The 23,402-nt window shown below is 42.2% G+C and overlaps 2 protein-coding genes across 2 annotated transcripts in view; one reads left to right on the top strand and one right to left on the bottom strand.

Annotated features, from left to right (window-relative positions):
* Nucleotides 1-387: 387 nt before the first annotated feature.
* On the bottom strand, nt 388-6,493 carry ap2s1 (adaptor related protein complex 2 subunit sigma 1). The gene is made up of 5 exons (XM_085796439.1): nt 6,341-6,493; nt 4,925-5,074; nt 4,296-4,409; nt 2,171-2,230; nt 388-1,362 (listed from the first exon to the last, which is right to left on the bottom strand). The coding sequence occupies exons 1-5, from the start codon at nt 6,341-6,343 to the stop codon at nt 1,261-1,263; spliced, it is 429 nt and encodes a 142-aa protein (XP_085652565.1). The 5' UTR covers nt 6,344-6,493; the 3' UTR covers nt 388-1,260.
* A 3,020-nt stretch (nt 6,494-9,513) lies between these two features.
* The window catches only part of arhgap35a (Rho GTPase activating protein 35a), a 67,907-nt gene continuing 54,018 nt past the window's right edge, over nt 9,514-23,402 (top strand). Inside the window, exon 1 of the mRNA XM_085796442.1 lies at nt 9,514-10,226. The gene's annotated coding sequence lies outside the window, so the exon portion shown is untranslated. The remainder of the gene's footprint in view (nt 10,227-23,402) is intronic.

The raw sequence follows: 23,402 nt of genomic DNA on the forward strand, positions 1-23,402 counted from the left end.
ACAACAGTAACATTTGAAACCACCTTCATGAATAGATATGGTTAGAATGCAACATGTAATTTTATAAACATTTTCTCCAGCAAAGGTATTCTGTCTGAGTTCATGAAGCTTGGTAGAGGAATTAAAAACAAATTTATTTTCTGCGTTGCTGGAGGAAATTTCTTAATCTTACACATGTAAATGCTGCTCAGACCATATAATGAGCAAGAACCACTTTTTCTCTGGAATGGTTTGTGTTAATTTCACAATAATTAACATACACAAGACTCACACTGTGTGCACAAAGCAAACTTCACAGTACTGCTTTATGTCAAATATACTTTTTTTGTGTCCAGCCTTTCCTCTGTCTGAGTGCATTTGTGTTTTTAGTGTGACCAATAAGCACCATATAAAATGACTCCAGAAGCCATCTGAGCTGACATAACCTACACTCTTTATCATCATCAGCCGTGAAGATGTCTGCCACAGCACAGGTTACCATAACGCACTTTCAATACGGCTCTCGTCCTAAGTACACTCCATTCAATTATCAACTTGCCTTGCTGGGTCAATTGCTCTTAAGGGCTTTTCTAGATCCAGATATAAAATGTAGCGTAGCCATGGTGAATCTAATACCACAAGACTTGCCAAGGCCTTTCCCTACATGAGTTCATAGAAATAGCTGCAAAGCCGTTTTTATGTTCTCAGAACACACTGGATCTTAACATTATATATGGTGCTTGTTAGTTACAGTAGTGCCATTAAATGAATGTTGAGGTTTAATGAATAGGAGAGTAGGAGGGCAGGGGAGAGCAGTACCACACTGGTGGTTCTCCATCAGTGTTTCCACGCTCCATAAAGATAAATGCAATGACGACCTACATGAAATAACACATCTCTGCCAACCTCTGGCTTTGGGGGGAAAAAGGAAACACTATATAAATCTGACTGTAACTAAAGGTGGTATATGAAATGTCAACATGTTGAAATGTACAGCGTCTATTCTGGGCGACTTCATCAGCAGTACAACAGGTACAGAATACTGCAACACATAGACTGCTATGATGAAGAGATGAATTGAGCTTCTATATTTTATATCCATATGTAAACAATATTCTATTTCTAAATGCCCCCCTCCTGAAGTTCTGTAAGTGTTGGCTCTGTAGAGAAAAAGGAAAAAGGTAAAGGGGAGGGTCCGTTTCCAGAATGACAGGGTCAGGGAGCGGCTTGGTGTCAGATTATCGGGGCAGGTAGGACGGGGTGGTGGTGGTCTTCTAGTTTCTACTCGAGCGACTGGAGCATGAGGAGCTGCTTCAGGACCTTGGTCTGACTGGTCTCCCTGATCTCCCCCGCGAGGAACATCTCGTCCACCACCGTGTACACCTTCAAAGTGCAGAGAGAAGAGGAAGTGCGTTAGAGGGCGGACGGGGGCCTGAACACTGATCAAAAAGATATGAGAGGATTACGGGAATTAAGGACTAAAATAGAGGACAAATACCACAAACCGCATGTGGCATTGATGAAACTGAAACTGAAAATGACATTATCCTCTTTCCTAGACATGAAAGGTTTTAGGGGCTTCTGGAAAATTGTCTTACACAATGGCATGTCACCATCTAGGCTATGGTCATTGTTACTCAACCCTGCTGCTGTGTCTACAAAATGCAAAAAATAACCCCTGGATGACAAACTAAATAGCACACATGAGATAACTGTAACTGGATGAATCACACTTGAAATAGGTGCTTTTTAAAAAAAGACCTTGGATCAGTCGTACATAAATGGACAGAGAGGAGAGGAAGATTAAGTCCCCCACATTGTCCAAAAAGGCTGTTTCTCCTATCTGATGAGTTGCAGTTCTCACTGATTCGTGCTGAAGTTAAGTGTGTGGGCGGATGTTCAGACACCTTAGCTAATTAGCAAGAGCAGTGGCAGCAGTTGGGGGAGGACGGAGTTCAGGGTGTTTGTTGCTTAGCACTTCTTTTTTATGAAAAATGTATAAGGATCATTTAGATGGATCTCGCCGAATGACTGCGCCGGTTGTAAATATTACATCCGTTTCCATGGCAGCGTAATGAAAGAAACATATCCTCATCTGCCTTTTGTACTCCTCTGCGCCTTGTTTGATCCAGGTGTTTGTAATGTAATTTGAAGATCTCACAAGGCGGAGATAATCTCTCGTTGTTCTTACCTTGTAGAAGTTGAAGACGAGGTCCAATTCACACACGTTGTGGAAATACTCATTCAGCACCTTAGAGAAAAGAGAGGAGCAGTATAAAAAGATGTGAAGCCTTTTATCCAATCACGTGGCAGCCAAGAGACCAGTAAATACTGCTCCTTGAGAAAACACAGATATAAGATAATTGTATGTTTTAATGCGATGCATTAGTGTAGAAATATACTGACAGTGTAATGGCAGCAGAAGCCACTTAACAACCGCGTAATAAGCCGATTTCAACCACAAGCACATCCATCTAAAATACGCCAAATTAAAATTTATGTGGTCAGATCATTTTAAGCTGTTACACAGTGTCACTCAGGGTGGCACAATTACTGACCCTTTGTCAGGAATTTGCATCAGTGAATGTTCAAACAAGCTCTGTGAAAGTCCTGCCGGGAGCTTATGTGCCGTTCAGCTTTACTGAGCACGGCCGTGCGCAGCAACGAGCGTAGAGAGGACAAACTCGGGCTGCTGTGTATTTCAGAACACCTGCATTCCTTCGTAGTCAAACATTACATCGAATGACCTTCACTCCTGAGGGCTCTGGGTAGAAAATGGTTAACTGTTTATCTGAGCCCTACACAAACAGTAGGCCGTACTTCAAGATCACAGTTAAAGTTGGTGCTACTTTAACAGTGAATGTGAGTGGAAAGGAAAAGGCTGTTAAACAGCAATTAACATCCTAAGCGATCGAATGAGAAGCACTTGAGCTGCCTAATGCCTCCACATAATCACCAGGATTCAAAGAATAAACATAGATAGTTGTGCTGATTAAGTCATTGATTAAACTATATAAGGAATTAATTATCTAATAAAATTGTTCCATTATAAAAGACATATCAATCATTATCTCTGGTTCGCCAAAGACAGAATCATTTCTTTAATTACTGTCTGACAAAGTCAGTCTTTCCAATACATAGATTCTGTATCTCTGGAATTAAATATTTCAGACATTTCTGTGTCACCATATTGGTCTTCATGTGACACATGGCTGGGATGCTAATGTCATGCAGAAATCCCTCATTAGATTATCAGATCCACAGGAGAAACCTGTCGTCTTTCTGTTGTGGAGTTACTATGTTTTCAAAAACTCTACTGCAGAACTAAAAGTTAACGTGATGATCATGATATTACTTATGCATGGGGCCAGGAAATAATACCCTGCAGCTGTGAGAAGAACAAATGAAAAAAAAGAGCAATGATCAATGCAGGCCGATGTAACCTGTAGTTCCTGAATGATGCACTCATTTTTCATCATAAGCACACTGTCAAAGCTCTTTGCTTCTCTTTGTGAGCTGAATCACAACTCCGTTCACCCGCAAAGCCAGGACCGTGATCGTTATCATCACCGTTATCAACATCATCATCAAATATCAACTAACTTTCATTTATTTGCTTGTCATAAATAAAACCAGTGTGACTGATTTACTTCACTAAGCTCTATTCACTCTCCTTTAAAGGATATCATATTCTCTAACATCCTTCCTCTTTATATCAGAAGGATCTGTCATGTTCTTGGCCATTTCAATGTTCACACGACGTCTGTACAGTCAGACTGTGAAATCAGACTCTGGTTGTAATTAGTGATCGATTTGATGTTTTATTGCCGACAACTGATTTTTTCAGCATCACTTGACCTCGCATGATCTAACACTTATCAAAGTCGATAATAGAACACCCTGAACATAAAAATGTAAATTTGATGTTTTGGGAATTTGCACTGAAATGGACTGTCACGCTGAACGTTTCAGCTGTGACTGATTTGTTGGCCTTGAAACAATCTGATAATCCATATTCAATTGCAGACAAAACACAATCTGATACTTATCGCTGTGGTTTAAATAGCACTGTAAATCATACAGTCGCTGTGGGGAAACATTACTGCTCTATTAATTTAAGGTAAACTTGAACACTGAATGAAGCACTACTCATTTCTAACAAGAGCGATGATAAGGAGCTGTAAGTCAGTGGAAGAGAGAAACTCTGGGAGAAATCAACACCACATTCCTGCAAACAGTCAGACCATGACAACTAAATCATCATAGTTCACTTACTAAATCTATACATCATGTGTTGTGTGCGTCACGACACTTACCTCTACAAAATTGTGGATTCCCTCGAGGTATGCCAAGTTGTTGTCGGTCACGTCCACACAAATACAGAAGTACAGACCAGCGTAACGCCGGTAAATGATCTTGAAGTTCCTGAACTGTGAGAACAAGGCAGATGAAGTCTCTCAACAACTTTGTTGCTCTCATATTTTGACAACAACAGCAGATTTAGTTGGTCTTAAGCTATCCAGCTTTAAGACAAAACACACACAGTATATGTATGATACTACTACAAACAATATGCATTGTACAACTGACAGGCAGATGATGATTTTTGTTTTCTGTTAACTGTGACTTTATTTAGAAAGCCAGCCAATGGCTGTAAATGTTCTTTTTGTAAATTGTGTTGGAAATTGTTATAATTGCTTATAAGCAGCCAGTGGAAAAGACGTATAATGTGGGACACACGAGTCACCAATTTTACTGTAATGTAACCACGACAGATGTTTAAAGACAGTGTGGTTTCAGTCACTAAACTGTGGTCCTTGATAAGAAAGTTGAAAGTTCTGGTTGAACTAAACAACAAAACAAATTGGTGCATGTTACTGAAGCATAAAGAGAAAAAAAACCAATGACATTACATGGATACATAAGACAGAGACTGATCCCATACCTCCACAAAGTTGGTGTGTTTGGCATCCCTGACGGTTACCACAGCATGCACTTCCTCAATCAACTTCTGTTTCTCATCGTCATCAAACTGCATGTACCATTTGGCCAGTCGTGTCTTCCCTGCTCGATTCTGAATGAGGATAAAGCGGATCTATGCAACAGAAACAGAAGAAATAGAAAGACAATAGTGAAATAACAACACGATTAAGTATTTTTTCAAACAAGTTTTTGGCAGATTTAGCTTTTATTCGATAATCAGGAACAGAGAGGCAGACAGGAAACCTGAGGGAGGGAGAAGGGAACACAACATCATGCAGACCAAGGTTCCTGGCCAAAATCATTACATGGACATAATATAATATAATTCAAGTACATTTATTCAAGGACTGTTCTTTAATTCACATTCATGCCTTCATTTTTTTAAATGCCACTTTATAATTTATACTGCTACACTATATTTGAGAGTGATAGTATTATTCACCATATAAAACTCACAAAGAACTTTTAAAATATTTTGTGTGTTTCATAAATTACACTACCCAACAGTACATACAATCGCAGCAGGGTCTACTAATTGGCAGCTATTCCAATATATGGTCATTAAGTCATTAGTGAAACTCTTCATGGTATCACTACCAGCTTCTAATGATGATGTCAATTTTTGATTCATACTTATAGTTTGGACAAGTGCTCTTAAAGTTTCAAATTGAGCTCTGTACAAGTCTGATGCACATTTCTCACTGTTAAAGATGATGATCATTATGATTACTGATTGTAATTACATTGTGTTAACTTGCTTTATGCATCATTTACAACCAAATGATTATGTCAATACTATAGCATGTACTTCAGGGCCAGCTTTTTGCAGTTGTTTGCAGTTGCAGTAGTTTAACATTTGATACTTCCTTATCATAATTTCACAATTTAACATAGGATTTTGAACGCAGTACAACAAATTGAAGCTGTAATAGTATTAGAATAGCTACCACCTCCATCTCTGGATTGAATTTACAGAGAATCAAACATTCAGAGAGGTTTATCTAACGTCACTTCGTTGTCCACTACCATCTGTTTATCACAACGTCAACGTTAAAATCCATTGTAGATAAATTCTGGTTAGCATTAGCTTTAGCTAAGGTGAAAGCTAGCGTTAGCTTAACCACACCCATTTCTTTGAGAGTATGACTAAGCAAGCTACTAAATGGGACAAACATGATTGACAGGTGATCTACTTAAGCAAAGTGGTGGTTAATCTGTGTGATAAAACATTGTCTACAAATCTGTGGCCTGTGGTAAATTAGCTAACTAACTAGCTCCAGCTACCGCTTCCTACTGACTGAATGAAGCGGTTACTTAGCGCTAACAAGCTACGGCTACGAGAAGAAAACAGAGCAGTATTTATCTGTGACATATTTACCATTTTCGTCTCCTAAATATGGACCTTAAAAACTCCACAGTAGCAAGTTCCTGGTGAATTATGCTGCAGTTTTACATAGACACATCGGTATTTTTTTTTCGACCGCTTGTCCGCTATCTCCCCAGAGCTAACAGGAAGAGCAAAATGACACTCGGCCGCTGTGCATGACGGGAGCTGTAGTCTTTGTTGTCAAAGTTAGAACACATTGAATGTAACTCGGTACTACAATAACCAGCGTCCCTCTGCTCTGCCTTTTGCTTTGGATCACATGAGAAGGAAAAGGGACGTTGCTGCTGTTTTCTCACAGATGTGCACACATCCATGTGTTTTTGAAACATTTCTGGATATATCTTTAGAGATTGAGTGCAAATGTTTATGAAATATTGCTCCACATAGCATTACCTAAAATGACTAATCACATAAGTTTGTAATGAAAAAAAAGTCCTATTTTAATAAAAACAAAATTGCCAGGTCATATAGAATCTCATAAACTCCATATAAAACGTATTATATGAAACAAGAAGTAGTGTTTACATGAATCATATTCGAGTTAAGAGAAAGTTCTAAAAATGTATTTCATCCAGTTGCTAAAAATTGTGTTTCATTGTGTGTGTGGTTACATGTTACCACATTTGTGACACACCTCAAAACTATTTTCGTACACAGAATGCAAAAGTAGCAATATACATTTCCAGCCTCTTGAGGTTAGATTATTTGTGGTTGTTTTCTGCACAGTCAGGACTGAGAGTTTGTTTACGGGACTGGTCGGGCAGCCAAGTCACCGCAGAACATTGCCCAGACAGCTTGGACAGCTCGCCTCTCTGCGCGTTCGGGGCGTTTAGGGAGTCAGAGGGGGATGGGGGGAACTGTGATTGTCAGGGATTGCACAACTGTGAGAGGAGGAATGTGCTGCCCTTGGGACCCAGAAATATTTCAGCTGCAAATACAGAAAAGGGTTGAGGTGGGACGGGAAAAGAAATAAAATGAAAGGGAAAACCAACCATTGAGTAAATGATAAGTGTGGACTTTTTCTCCTACATAATGCTTGCAGCTGTGTTTTCACACTGGCGTGTCCACCCAGTGGTAACCTTTATATGAGGATGAAATAGCACAAATAAGCAGTGGGTGTCATAAATGAACAAAAGTTTTATGGTAGAGTCCCAGTGGTAAAAGAAAGGGGACGTAAAACAGAGGGAGATTATTCAACAGAAACTTTGACCCTTGCTAATCTTGCTCTGTGTGATTGGGGTCAGGCAAATATTGCTGAGAACACAGTGACTAATGTGATTGGACAGAAGCTTGTGGACTTATTCAAACGGAGGGCAGTGCACCTTGAACCCTGCCTGGCTTGTGTGTTTAATGGTGGGTCGCGCATTTCAAACTATCAAAGCACACACTTTATACATCATAACTATAGAGCTCATGGAGGAAGAACTTACTTACAAATGCTATCTCTCATCTTGTGGTTTTGGTATTGACTGGAGCTTAAAAGATAAGCTTCTGACATGATGTCTGTGTTGTTTCTTGGGTGTGGTGTTTCAGTTTTAAATTCACAGTGTCAAATTCCATTCCCAAATCAATAAATTGTTTTGTGTTTTTTACAGCCCTCCTATCACATAGTTTAGATTACCAGATTGGAATTGCATGTTCGAGGAAGTTCATGGATGGACTCACAAGGAGAGAGAGAGAGAGCAGAATTCCAGGAGAAAGCCCTAGTGCAAGACACTGAACATCTGTTTGAGCTGTTAGCACAGGCAGTTGTCTCAACATTGCAGACATTTCTCCCAGTATGTGGAAGTAATTGCATTGTCTTCCTTAAAAAAATGAAAAACAAAATGTCACAAATCATACATTTTTTCATCAGTGCGGGTCTGAAATCATGAAAGGAAACAGAAACTCTTTTACCAAGCGGGTGACTCAGTGCGCTATGTATACTGTATGATTAGAGTTAACCTTTGAGATGATTGATTTTCTCAGTAAATAAATATTTTCTCTCTGTACTGCTCAATAAGGTTGCGGGTAGGAGTCTTCAGGTGAACGTGCAGCAAACCTATCTACACGTGATGCAGCCACTGAACATGTAAATCTGTTAGTCGGTAACTTATGTTGGAGTTTGTTCAGGGAAATTGAGATTACTTTAAAGAGGAAGTGATGTGTGTAAGACATGGGGACGAAAGGGCAAATGGACCGAAAATAAACTTAATTCATTACAATCATGATGACATGAACACATTTTTCTGTCACTCAGACAGTGTTGCAACAGGACAGACCAGAATAGTTTGACATACGTGATGTGGTAGCACATAAAAGGCAAGCAAACCCAAATCTGCAGTTCATCATCTTAAGACAAACAACCACCAATGAAGACAACTTAACTACAACACTGAGGAGAGTGAAGTGGAAAGCAATCTCAGATATTGCTCAATGTGGGGGGAAAAAGAAATACTTGAATTACTCATTACAGATTATGGCTGTTGTCAGATTGTTATATTGGATTATTATTGTATGTCATGCCAGCAGTATTTTATTGTTGTAGCAAGTTGAGGTGAAGAGTAAATTAGAGTAACTACTTTAAACAGTATTTTTATGCATGGTATTTAAGATCCATCAGGTGTAAAGACTGATCCCTCAGATATAAAGATAATGGAAATATGAAACAGACTATGGCTATGTGTGAAAAAATTCATATTGCACTTGGTTTGACTCCTTTTTTATATAGGCTATAGAATGATTTACAAGAAATGGACAATCCCTGACTTCCATTGTTTTAATGGTGCCTGGCAGTGTTGTTTATGTTTTGTTCGGACTTTAAAAATGGGCCTTCTTAATAAAAGTTTAATGTTGTGCCTTTGCAGATATTCATTTAATGTAGCCTAGTGCTCGTTTATTTTACTTTTAGTTTTTACTTTTATATTTTTTTCTAGGCTAAATACATTTGCATGGACTTGAATATATCAAACCACCACCAACAATAGAAAAGCTTGGTGAAATTTAAATAACATAGGTAAACTCTTTTAATAATACTTTTCTTTCTTTCTTTTTTTTTTTTTTAAATCCACTAGTCACCACTGGGCTAGACTATGTACGTCGGAGTGAACAGTGGTATCATAAACAGCGTGCGTGTGTTGTAATTGTGTCCATGAACCGCTGGGCGAGAGTCTCTCCCTCTCCCTCTCTCTCTCTCTGTTCTCTGGCAATAGGAGGGGATGCTGGATTCGGGAGAAGGTCCGCCATTATTGGGAAGCTGAAAAAAATAGACTTATACACACCGTCACACATTTAGCCTGTAAGGGGCTTAACATTAGAAAGGAAAACACAAACGGTGTCCGACGAGCTGCTCGGACACGGAAAATCAGCGCTTCGGTAAATGAAGGCAGGACACTGCGACCGCGTTTCTACACGGACTCTGTTATTTTTGACACAACAAAGGAAATAATAATTGGTCAAAACAACGTGGTGGTGAAACCAAGAAGGAAAAACACACCGAAAACAGCGCTTTCCAACGCCTCACCTCAACCCCCCCTCCTCCTTCTTCCTTCATTTTCTCCTTGTTTTCCAGCCGTGGTGAAAAGACGAGTTTGAACAGAAAAAAAAAATTCTTTGCTTGACGAGAATTTAGTTGTTTTTTCCTCTTGTGCTCAGACAGAGGGAGAGAAAGCAGAGATGTGCATCTGAAAACTTCAGGCTGGCGAAAACGTGGAGAGCCGTGGACAGAAGGCACGTTCACTGAGGAAGAAAGAAGAGGAGAAATAATCGATGAGAGAGCTCGTGGGGAGTGTTTTTGTCTTGGTTTTTTAAAAAAGTCTTTCGCCGGCTGCGAGTCGCAGAGGAGCAGAGAGGGAGAAAGAAAGGAGTGGACGCGAGCTGGACAGAGAGGAATGCTATGGTATGTAGAATAATACTCTCTGTACGCTATATAATACACGTGAATGGACATTTTCTGAGGTGAAACAATGCTGAGAGGCTGTGGGTGTTATTTTTGAGGCGTTTACTTCTTCACATTGCAGCTTTGGGGTTTTAGGAGAAATAGCTGCGAATAACAAGAAACTGGGAGTCAACCCCCCCTCCTCCCTCCTTCCCCTCCACACAGTCCTCCTCCTTTAGGGATGGTGTGATTTGAAGCCCCCTTAGTAGTAATAATAATGGTGATTTAAATCATGATGCATGGGGTGGATACAAATAAATAAAGAAGAAGGCTGTGCTAATGTAGGTTAGGGTGAGCCCGTCGCTCGTTGGTTAAGGGAAGTTTACAGCAGGATAAAATGGGTCATAAAAAATGGATCCTGTCCAAACATTAAAAATGTTTATACACCAAACACCTGGAATGCATTGGTCTTGTCAGGTCTAGAGAGGCTCCACTGGTACACCTTGAATTTCAGGACTTTGCATTGTTTCAGGGGAAATAGGATGTTAGTGTTGGACCAGAGAACTGTCAAGCAACTGTTGTGCTGTGTCTGCATGTTTTGCGTTTTCATTAATCTGCTGATGGTCCCCTGGTTTTTACAAAAATAACAATTAGATGGCTTATAAATAGTTTTTTTTTTTAAGTTTTAAAATCTCCTATTGCAATAGCATGAGGTTTTACTTGGCATGTTTTACATTTCAGCAGCAACAACCCCTAACCTAACCCTCCTCAGATTTACGTCTTTTTTTATATAGAAGATCTTAAATAGTATTATAATAGTATTATTTAAAAATATATATAGTAATTAGTTTCTTTCATATTAAACTTTGAAGAATCCTAGCTGCATGTGCACTGCTTCCTGGTGACACAGTTGCTTAATCTGTATACGCCCTGCAACTCTTGTTCCCTTTCCATTCAATTGTACCTGTCACACAAATGAGTCAAATCTTTTCTAGATCGGCTTCCCTCGCTGTTTCTCCACTAAATTAAATATCTCGGGCACAGCTGTTTACCTTTAACCCCGGCATGCTGTCTGCCTAACGCTTTATGCCCTAAGATAAACCACAGATAGGCTGATCAGGGTTTACCTGATGGTAACAATTAACACAACCAATAATCTGTTTTTGTGCTAGTACCAGCCAGTGGTGTGTCACAGCTTAATCTCACTGCTGCTACTGCATTGGTGGTCATTGCCCTGTCAGCCACTCCCTGTTTATCAGTGTCCTTCCGCAAAGACTTCAGTACTTTTTTTTATTTATTTCCAGAGTGATCATTCCACCTGTCTCTGAAATATTGATTTGAGATCGACGGTGAAAGATTTCAGGGGGGCGAGGGGAAGTGGGTGAATGCCTGTGTAGGTTTTGATGTGGAATTGCGTAGCAAGAGGATACTGCTGTGTCACTGTCAAAAAAAAAGAAGGGAGAGGAACTTATCTTTTCAAGCATGTTCATGCCTTTTTTTTTTTTTTTTTTCCCAAGCCATATAAGGCCCCATTTCACACCTGGCTTTATTAACATGTATCATGGGAGATGTGATCACAAGTTGACAGCTTCGCATAACGTACGTCAGCTCACATCTGGAATCAGAATGCGTCCCCACGTGTGTCTCGAGTGACCACTTGTGATCGGATCTCACTTCCCCGCTCTGAGCACTTACACCGTTTTCATTTGCAAACACCAAATGCATTGTGGTATTTAACCGGTGGCGGGCGGCTATGTGCATAGTCTGCATGGAAATTAAAAGAAGAAGAGGAAATCAAAATAACACAGACTGGGTCAATTCTTTTGGTTTATTCCAAAAAAAAAAATATGTTTGACACACTTCCCTTTTCTTGCGTTCTAATACATTCGCACACAAGTCAATACGTATCCCACTTTTTCGTCAGTGGGTCCTCAATGCATCTGTCCACTCGCGATGGGATTGTCCAAGTGCGAGTGACCAAGGGCCTGAGTTGACTTTGTTGGCGAGGCTCTGGCTGAGCACTTTTTGATGAGTTTCTCTCCCTTTGATCTTAATCAACCTTATTGGGAGGACCATGCCAAGGAGGAAGTAAACACACACACACACACATACGCACACGCTTTCTTGGTAGGACAGTCTCTTTGCTCTCAGGTAAATGCATTAGCAGCTGTCAGCACTTCTGTTCTCTGCTTGATTGGGCCCTTTGCAGTGCAGTCACACCTCTCCAGGAAGCCTCTTCTTCCCCTAATAGCCGTGCCATTTGCCCAGGCAGCGGGGCTAGCTAGCAGCACTCACCCCCTGTCTGTCTGTCTGGCTGCCCGCCTCTGGGCCTGCCGATCGTGTTGTTGTGAGTCCCAGGGCTAGAACATGTTCCTGGGATTAGAGGAAGGCAGGCTTTGCTCGTCGGGATGTAGGTCAGAGATGCGGATGCATCCTTTGATGAGGACACAGGAAGTGCGAATCTGTCCTATATTATGTGGACAGATAAACACAGGGTTCGACATGCTTTGCAACAGGAGCAGCGGATGGATATCTGATACATATCTCATATTTTAATTTAGAATCCACAGTGGATTTTAAAACTCGAATCTGGACCAGTAATCAGATGAGAAAGGTAATTTGTAAGTAGTTGAGCTTTTCAGTCTAAAACATGCCCTACATCGGTAAGCCCAGCTGTGAGCAGGTTATTTTAATAAAGAAACTGTGTTTCTGGCTTGTACCACTCACTTTGAAAACTTACCCCATACCGTATTATTTCCATGTCAAGCCACAAACCACAAAACCACCGTGCCACTGAATGAAACCGTGGACTCTCACCTGCTCATTTGTATGTCACAGCCAGCCTACCTGTCAGCACACGCTGCTTCCATAAAGCTGAAGATGGAAAACTTCCTTGCTCATTTGAAAAATCAGCAAATTGCTTCTGTCTCGTGTATTACAGGAGAGGTTTGCTTGTGAGTCAGTGTAAAGCCTGTGTTTGATGGAGAAAGGGGCTAATTATAGCGGGCAGCTTTGGAGTTTGGTGGACCAGATTACAGTCACTCTCCTCTCAATGGCTGCCTTGTTCTAGTGGCCGATTATTAGGCAGAGAAGTGCATTCTGGGATGATTGTATCTGAATTTCCATTAGAAAGTGTGCCTGCCTCAGTTGAACTGAGGTTCTCTTCTCTCCCCACTGTTGCAGCTCCCTTGCTCATTACTGATTTGCAGATGGGGACAGCTTGATATAAAGGCCTCTGTAGTGTGGCCCTATTCTGTTTTAGAGCCCGTTTAACTCTGTATCCTGAATGACCGAATTATGTATGAGGGAGCTGACCCCAAATCAGCAAATGCTGGCTGCACATAGTGTATGTTTGAGGGCATAAGCCCTTTATAACAAATGGGTCACCTATGAAGTCAATCAGCAACAAAGATTGCATTTACTCTATATCCTGATTCCACCTTATTATGGGATTGCTTTTCCAATACAAATGCATTATTAATGTATAAGGCGAGTGGAAAGTAATGGCTTTAGATATGATTAATGGTTTAAACGGTCACTGTATGGGTTCTGTTGAGATAGTTTGAAAGTAGCTTCCACATCCATTTCTTTGAACACAGACAGTGTTTAGTAGCATGGTGACCATGGAGATAAAGAACCAGGATGTAAGCCACAGAGGAATGGTGACCTCTGGATGTGAGCGGCCCTGCTTTGCTATTCCAGATACAATTACACAACAGAGGGACAAGGGTAATGGGCTATGGTAATTTGGAAAGGCTGCAGAGAGGGAACACGAGGGGAGAATGGGGGAGAAAGTAGAACTAGGAAGAGTGAGAGAGTGACACAACAAAGTAGGTAGTCAGTCGGAGGAAAAAAAAAAAAACGGCAACAAGAATGAGAGAGTAAAGTAAAACGCTAGCAAACTGCTGCCAGTTTCTGCTTCAGGCTGTGTTCCTGGTATGTGCCCTTTCAGCTTTGTGCTCAGAGATCGACCAATCAATGACAGCCATAAGTAACCCTGCTGCTTGGCTATTGGCCACGGCTGAATTCCATGACTCAGCATGTCCGTAGATAAGATGTTATGATTGAGCCGCTGCCAGTGAAATGAGGCCACTGCCCAGGGTTCAATAGGTTGGCCTTCTGCTTCTGTAATCGCACACACAAAGTCTGTCCCACCTACATGCAGTACCAACCCAGCTCCTAACCCCACTCTACTCTACGTTCTGTGGCTTGAGCAGGGGGCTAATCTGAAAAGAGAGGCAATACAAACAGCACTCTCCACTACATTATCATGTAAAGGGTATAATGACTCCTGATTGTTTTTGGAGTGACTCAGTGTTTATGCTGACTGTACTTAGGATTTTTGAGAGGCTGTATAGACACCAGAAACCTCTCACCCTCCGAGACAAAGAGACAACCCTGAAATCCACCTACGCGAGTATTAAAGGATAACTCTGAGCATATTTGTCGTCTGTGGACTCATAACACACACTCCCTCCCGCCCCCCGGCACTTTAGTTTTTATTTAAGTCCCAACCTGTCGTGCTGACCTACTCCCTCGTCTCATTTTTGCAAGTCTCCAGGCTTCATTGCCTAACTTGGGCTGGAGACGAGGAGGAGAAGTCCCCGTGTGTCATTGTTTGACTTTCTCTCAGGAGATTCTCCCGCAATGGCGCCCCAGAGTTTCCTGCAGGAAGTCCACCTACGATGCCCCCGGTTTGCGTGGGGGGGCGGGGAAGGCCAGGAGGAGTGAATAGGGTGAGGAGAAGAGGAGAGCCCAGGGTCAGAGGTGAGGGAAAGAGTTGGAGGAGGGCAACAATGGACTCTGTTTTACTCTACTTAATAGTCAGAATAATCACCAAATCGGGTAAAAAAAAAACAAAAAAAAAAACACATTGCACAGAAGAAACTGGCTGATTCCATTAGAAACATCTCCTTTTCACAGTTTGTAGTTTGTCATATTATTTCATTAACACATTGTATAAGTTAGGGACAAGAATCTACCTCTGTATAGACTATACATCATGCTGCGGTTGTTTCTACAGCGGACAAAAGGCCGGTTAACAGAAAATCTAAGTTATTAGATAGATTTTATTTCTGCCTGCCTACTGCTGAGAATAATATGTCGACACTCGGAGAGGGGTCAGCATATGCAAATGCAAATGAGATGCAAAATGATTTGTTAAGATTAGTTTCAGTGCAGAGTTGGACTCCACAGCTGATATTGGCAGTGTTGACTTGAGGGGCATCTCAGCCTGCCCAAGCATACAAATACAGGCGGATATAAACCAGCTTAAGGCCTTTTTAGTGACGACCTCGTCCTCCTGATTGCTCTGAGACAGTGGGCCTATGGTTTGGTGTTTGTTTGGACTTTTTAAGTATAGTATTTTTTAATACCGGTCTGGGTAAAACAATCAATTCCATTTAAAACGCTTCCTTTCTGCAGGCGATTGTTTGTCATGTAACTGCTCCAGTCACTATCTGTCTCCTGAACACTTCCTACACATGCTCAGGTTAGGTATTGTGGGGGCCACACCTTCTTTCTGCCACAGGAAAAGTTGTGTGTAGTCTGATACAACTTGTCGGTTCAGTAGGGAGCTCAGCAGTCGAGCGATGACGGCGCCAATCATTCCATACCTGTCCATCACTTTCAAGAGAGATTTCCAAGACAGATGGAGGGCTGGATATAGCATGCTGTGTATAATAGTACACTTGTCTCTGGTAATGTCAGCAAGACAGTGATGGATTTATTTTACTTCCTTCGACATCATGGATTAATTTCACTGGAAGAGGAACAACAACAACAACAGGTTGGATGTTATCTGTGAAGACTGGCCGTTCATGTAAGCTACTTCTGTCAGGTATTACCGTAAATTCTCAAGTAGAAGCCCAGGCTTTTATTTGCTTTAACTGCCAAACTGACCCGGTTTATATTTGGGACAGGCTTTTATTTAATTTTGAACAAATCTTATGCCCAGTATAGATGGAAAAATCCCCTCAAATCGTTTTATTCTTACTGTTAAAAAGAGTAAGAATAGAAGGAAAGAGCCTTATCCAGAACACACATTCATTTATTCTTGAACAACACGACCGGATCCGCCAGGTTTGGATTGGACTTCCCTTTTTTTGTTGGCTGCGTTCAGGCCAAGAATTAATGCTTGTGAGTCCGCCCGCGTCTGGTCGGACTAGACCCACGGGTCGGACTAGATCAGTTCTTAATTTTGAAGGCCCGTTGAGAACTCTAGCATGAATTTAACAGGCGATCGTGGGCTCTGAAAGGTTTTGTACATTCACAAGAACTTGCAGAAAATAGAAATAGACCCAGCTTGTAATTGAGATCGGCTTTTATTTTCTCAAACCTGTAGCCAGACCCGGCCCGTACAGGAGACCGGCTTTTATTTGACAATTTTACAGTATAATGCAACTAAGTCAAAACCTAGTTTATGTATTCAGTTTGTATTCTGCTCTGTGTCATCTGGTCATGGCTGAATTGCCAGTAAAGCTGTTCTCATTAACATGTTTGTCTGCTTCTGTTGTCAGACAACAGAACAAGTTTGACATAGTGACTGAAACATGATGGCCCATTAAGATTGCATGTTTACCAGCAGTCACATACATGCCATGTTGAAGTTGTTGCTGTGCTCTGTGAAAAAAAAAATCCTGATTCCATAACTGCGAAATGGCCAAACACATAAGTTGAAGATAAGTACTGTGATTTCGACTTATATTTATTTGTAAAGTGATCAGAGAGAAACATCAAGGCTGGACAGGTGTGACAGTGGAGGGAAAGCCTGAGCTTACCAAATCACGTGGCCAAAAACCATCAGTCAGTCAGTCAGTAACATTTGCATTCAGAACGCTGGTCCAGCCAAAACCAAGCATCGCCACTTCTGCCCCTCTTCTCTGCTCAAACTGTTCTATAAACATTGTAATTGAAAAGCAGTAGACTGTGTGACTAATTACAGCAATTTGCGTTTTCATTTAATTTTTACACATTAGCCATAATAAGATTAGTTGTCTAGTGAATTATGGCACAGGGATGGTTTTAGTATTTGGCAGCGTACAACAAAAGCAAACTGTGTGCAGAGGCAGGAAGCGGAGCCGCGGTGATACTTAAACATAGCGTCTGGCACTCCAACGTAAAGTCATCGGCGTCTCTTTGGGTTTCGATTCGCACCTTGTCAAAATATAACAGCTTCAGGTACGTGTAGTGTATGTGGATGCTCATGGCTAATGCAAATTGACACTGCTGGAACATGATGTTTAGTTTGTGTGTTCTCACAGCTTGTTGTCTATTTATCTTCTCTTGTCTGGAACATGCCGCCTCTGCCCAGCCGCTCTGACAACTTTATTGGAAGTGTCTTCTTCGTACACCTGCAGCGCTCAGACAGAAGATGAGAGAGGTGGAGAGTGGGAGGCAGCGAGGTGTTCCACTTTGTGACGTATTCTAATTAAAGCTGGCAGGTTTAATCACAGACTGATAAGCATCGGAGCGGAGGGAGAGGGACCGAAGTGGAGAGCCGAAAAGGGCCCGCGGACCCAACTAGAGGCCTTTGAGAGAACCTCGCTTGACCTCAGGCTTTTTTTCTCACTTTCCTCAAACCCTTCTTAAGCCCTATCGATCTCTCCTGCTTCCCCTTTGTCTCTGACTTATTTCTTTTTTTTTTTCTCCACATCATCACCAAAATATTTCTGCCTTTGTTTATTTCTGTTCCCATGGCTCTTTTCATCCCCTCAGTTTTGCTGTCCTTGGTGCGCCACTGCAGTGTTATTGTCAGCTGTGGTTAAGGACACAGGAAGGGCACCACCTTGTCACTAGATGTTTGTCTCAGATGCCACTTCAGGGGGATCTGGCCACCACTGTGGTGGCCTCTGGCATCTCCCCAGTGAACATGTGCTGACACTGTCTCTCTCCCACACATACGGGAACACACAAACCCCTGTGTTTGGACATTTAACAATGTTGTTATTAGTATTCTTAACTTGGAGCTCGCCTCAGGCATTTCAACATTTGCAAATCATTACCTGGCTGTTATTGTTTAGCATTCATCGTACATGCGACTCAACTTTTCAAAGTTTAAAACAAGTCACAAGGGGACTGAAATGGCCTGAGAAACGATGTACGCTACACACAAAGATGTGACCAACAGTAGGCGACCCCCTCCTCGCCCTCATAACATAACTGTCAGAGCGGCTCTGGCCGTTAGGCAGCCATGTGACAGTGGACATCATATCCTCTTTAAGGTGAGAAGATAAGGTGGCCGTTCATAGCCATTCGTTATCGGAGGCAGCGAGCCCCCTGACACCTCCACATCCCTTATCTGGCCCAGGCCCAGTTTTCTGGACCACGTCGAACGCTCATGCAAGCCCAGGGCTGATGAGTAAGCACGGCTCAGCCCCGCAGATGGCCGGGGCCTGCCGCTATCGATCGGCAGCGCCACCGCCTGTCATCCAGCCACCACTTAGCTAATGATGTCCATACTATTGTGTCACGGCTGGGAAAACGGCCATAAAACAGAGAGCGGCGACTAACGCCGGGGCGTCAGAGGGAAAAGATGGATTTTTTTTACCGACAGAGCAGGCACACCCAGAGCAGCCTGAGCCGGCAACACTGTCGTTCTTATTACTGCTGTGCCTGCTCTCTCTGTTGTGATGCTGGTTGGTCTGTCTGCAGGAAAGAAAAGACCACAATTTCTGACAGACTGCCAGTCCCAGCGTTGGCCTGTTTCTGACCTTGTTACTCTGATTGTTACTGTGGGCAAACAGCACATTTGTTTGTGCTAAATAAAATACTCCCAGGATGAATGAATCACCTTAAATGCTTGATTCTCAAGGCCAATTAGAAAATGCTGTACAGACACATGTCCACCGTGCCATTTGAGATGATTTTTAGCTTGAGTTGGGTTTTCATATGGGGGGGGGCTGACATGGGTCATTTCTCTTCTCAGTGCCATAATTTCCCAGGATGCAGTACGGGGCCCCAAGGTCCACAGCTCTTATGTCAGAGTTCATTTCCTGTTGCAGTGCTCCGGCAGCTCCTGAGGATCCACCATTTTGTAACATTCCTGATGAGGACTGGAGAAATGTGTCTGAATTCATTTTTCACTCCTGAAATGTTATTTCATCCTCCACAATCACCTCACTCACCTGACTCAACCAGCGGTGGAGCGAAGGCAGCGGGAGAAGGATTTCTCACATATAAGCTCAAGTGAATACACCGTGAGTGTACATGAGGTCACGGTGCGGCTGACGACATGTGAGATGATGCGTGTAATGTAAGATTAGCAAAGCCAGGTTTCTGCTCATTAGGCCCAAAGATGAGACAACCGTGTTGTTTTTAGAGTGACAACCTCACAATAGGTCTCGCCAATGTTTGTATTTTTAATAATACCTCTACAGTGATGCATCACACTCGGTTTTTAAACTGCAAAAGGGCCTGCTGCCTCTTCCTTTGTCGCTAAGCGGACTTCCATGTATGCCATAAGTTGTGAAGATAAAAGCGAGGGAAAAACATGGGGCGAAGAATGTAAACATTTCGGGGAGTTGTTTTCGGTCGGAGCAGGGTTGTTCCGAGGGAGTACAGCCTTCACCACGCCACGGCCCGTGTTAGTCACAGTTGTCGAAGAGAAGAGAATGCAGACCTTTTTGCCCAATGAGGGAAAAGGTCGTTGGAATGCAGTTTGTCGGGTCAGGACGAGCCTGTTGCAGCCTAAATGCATGCGACTGCCAGAAAGAGTACGGGATGAGATGAGATTGGGTTAGGGAGAATCTCAGTCTCGCATTTTTTTTGGCGAGCCGTATATGTGTACTGTTTATGTATTTAGGTCTTGTCAGCATTCTAGATGACTTATTGGATGTTAATTTGTTATTTCAGCTCCAGTGTCAATGCAGTCTTAGATCTCCACAGACACCTTATCCGCAGTGTAACGCCAGAGTTGAGAGTTTATATTGCAGAGCGGAGGCAGCGTGTCCATCTTTGCAGTCGGATCAGCATTTGGCATTTTGCTATTTGGACAGCTGGAAGTGAGCTTTTGAAATGAAATTAGCTCTAATGCACCGTTTCAAGTAATGAGAAAATGATTCACATTCATTAAAGGAAGGAGTTCTCCCATCTAGTAATTAATTTCAAGTTGTAAAATATTTTCAAGGTTTTAAAAACAGAATGCTTCAGTTTTTCACGTCGGAGACACTGACTTTTTGTCCTTAGATTAGGTGAAGCTCAAAAATGCTGGATCACACATTTCCCATAATGCACGAGTCATTGTGTCAGACATGTTAGACAAAACTCCACCAAGGCCACAGAAAACACGATTTAGCTCTTATTTCTAGGCTGTGCACTTCTGTGTGACTACTACATTGGGTTTTACATGTCCTTTTGAAAATGAATTATGATTATAATAAACAGATATTGAAACCCTTTCAAAAGATGTTTCAGAACAGTTAAATGGAACTAGAGGAGGAATATAATAATATTAGTGAACCAGCATACATTGAAAATATTATGTGATTAAGTAATACATTTTTCAAACAAATATCCCCTAAAAACCCCTTTCCTGTTTCTCAGTTTGTAGGATTTACTGTTTTTTCAGAGTCAATTGAACATATTGGGGTTATTGGGACTGTTGGTAGACACTGTATTCTCACAGTTTATACACTAAATGTTTAACATATGATCAATAATCGTTAATTGCAGCCCCGCTAAACTAAACCACTGAACCTGACATGTCAGTTTCAAGTGGGGAAGTGTCCCTCACACTAGTCTGGATCTTCAGTTGTGAGAAACCCTCTCAGCGTTTGTTCATGCAGGCTGTTATGTTTTCAGTCATGTAGTTACTTCAAAGGCCAAAGTAGTTAATCACTAATGTTTCTGAATGACTAATGTGTTATTCATCCTACAGCGATTTTGGGAAAAGAATTGCTTTTGTTCTCGGCCGTTGATCATATCTGGTCAGTGAAGAGAAGACATCAAGTGTCTTTTCCACAGTGGAACTTAAATCCTCAGTGGGCAGATGCTGTGGTTTGGACGGAATACTTTATACAACATGCAACACTGACGTAAACTCAGGATAATAGCGTCGCTAGCCTCCTCGTCTACAATCAAACCAACACATTATTAGCGCAGAGCTTCCATTGTGCTCTCTCAGCTCAGCCGCTCCCTTCAAGAAAAATCCACACAAAGTTTTAAACACCGCTGCCGCTTCTAATGAGCACAATTGAAAATGAGTTGCTTGAGAAGAATGAGTTGTTTGAGCTGATAAGTGGAAATCCATTTTAATTCTCTGCTAATGTATTGTGTGAGAGTACTAATGTTTTTTTCTTCAACAATGAGACATGGTTCTAACACTTCTTTTAACATCGACGCTTCAATCAATTGTGAGATATTATTCTCTAACTACTGAAAACAAACAATACAGAGATGAAGAAAAAAACCAAACAGCATCTACCAGGTTCTATTTGTAGGTATCTTTGTTTTCACACTGCGTGCTGCACAGATTTGTGGATGTCATGTGTGAGTGACGACATTAAGAAAGATTTCTTTCCAGCATAAAATTGGAGCAGATTTTTGCGTCTAACCACCACAACAAATACACCTGGTGGTGGAACGGCTTGTGATTATGCTGATAAATGCTGCGATCGTAATTCATTGAAATGCACAATGTAACAAATAGCAGCTTTTAAAAAATAATGATTCTAAACAAAGCCGGGGCGTCATTCCGGTCTTTGTCTGGGACCAGTGATTGAAACGGTGCTTTCCGCCGTCGTTCCTAATCTTGGAAATGAACATTCAGCATCAGTGTGATAGCAGTAATTGTCAATTACCTTGCCGTTATGAGTTTCCTGTCAAACGTCTGCCAGAAATGACAGAAAAAGAGAACGAAACCTTTATGGGGATGTTGATGCTTCCATTATTCCTGCCACCTGCTGGGTGTATATTGTGAAAATGTGTATGCAGGTGTCAGAGAGATCAAGAGCTGGCGAGAAATAAGGAGGAACAGCGAGACATAATAAATACGACTTCATAAAAACAGGAGGCAGGAAATGGAAAGGAAAAGGAAGATCTAAGAGTATATCGGAGCCATCAGCTTCGGTGTTGACCTAAACATGTCAGATCATTTGAGTCATGCTCCTCTGATTGCAAGGAGCTTCGTGTTTGTGCACTGTTTTGTATACTGAACCAAACAGGTGCCTGAGACTAGTTTAACCTGTCCTTGAACCAATTCAAGGTATTACGCATCAACACACCGTCAGACCTTTAAGGAGGCTTCGTTTCGACACACTCGGGAGTCATCCGCTCACTGTATTACAGGCTTTTGCTTCACAGCCCATGTGACCGTGCCCTCTCTCCCTGCCCCCCCCCCCCCCAGTCAGCTCAGTGTTTGGCCACAAGTGGATCAGACTCTAGGAAACTTTTCCCGTGCAGCTTTTAAACCAGTTTTTACATCTTAGTGCCTTGTCGTTTTCCTTCTTTCTGCCCTCCCCTCCGCCTGCTTCCCCAGAGGTCATAGTTGACAGGAGGAGACATGGGTGGGTGATGTCAGCCCCTCGCCTCGGGGGACCTGGGAGGCCCGGGGGTGGGGGGGTGGATCCTGTTAGGTTGGGCAGCAACTCCAAAGGGGGAAGATGGGAAGCGGCGATGGCAATGAGAGGGAAGGAACAGCTCGCCGTGGTAACTTTGTTTGTTTTTTTCACATGTCAGTGCTAAAGAGGGAGACACAGGATGTCAGTGGTCAAGGCGGTATCATTCATGACTCTGTGTGTGTGTGTGTGTGTGTGTGGACGCAGCTGGATCCATATGAAATGCCACAAGGTCACAGATATGACTTTAAGTTGTGACTTTACTTGTTTTGTTCTACATATAGTAGCCATGATGATCACGCAATGGGAGTTTGTCACTTGTTCGAGCGAAGGTTGTTTTGGCGCACGCTGGGTCGTTGACTCTATATGTTCAACATCATGAGCTAAACACTTCTGCAGTGTTTTTTTGTGTGTGTGTGTGTGTGTGTGTGTGTGTGTGTGTGTGTGTGTGTGTGTGTGTGTGTGTGTGTGTGTGTGTGTGTGTGTGAGAGCCCTGTGAGCATGTGGGGCGGTGCCCCCCGGGGTCCCTGGCCTGATGATGGACCACGATAAACAGATCCCACTGCCTGCACAGCTGGGGCACACTGCAGTGCAGGGAGAGAGGGAGACGGACAGAGGCATGGGGACAGAGGCAGACACCACA

This window comes from Trachurus japonicus, chromosome 13, assembly GCF_045865225.1.
Source record: "Trachurus japonicus isolate A0001 chromosome 13, Traja_1.0".
NCBI classification, from domain to species: domain Eukaryota; kingdom Metazoa; phylum Chordata; class Actinopteri; order Carangiformes; family Carangidae; genus Trachurus; species Trachurus japonicus.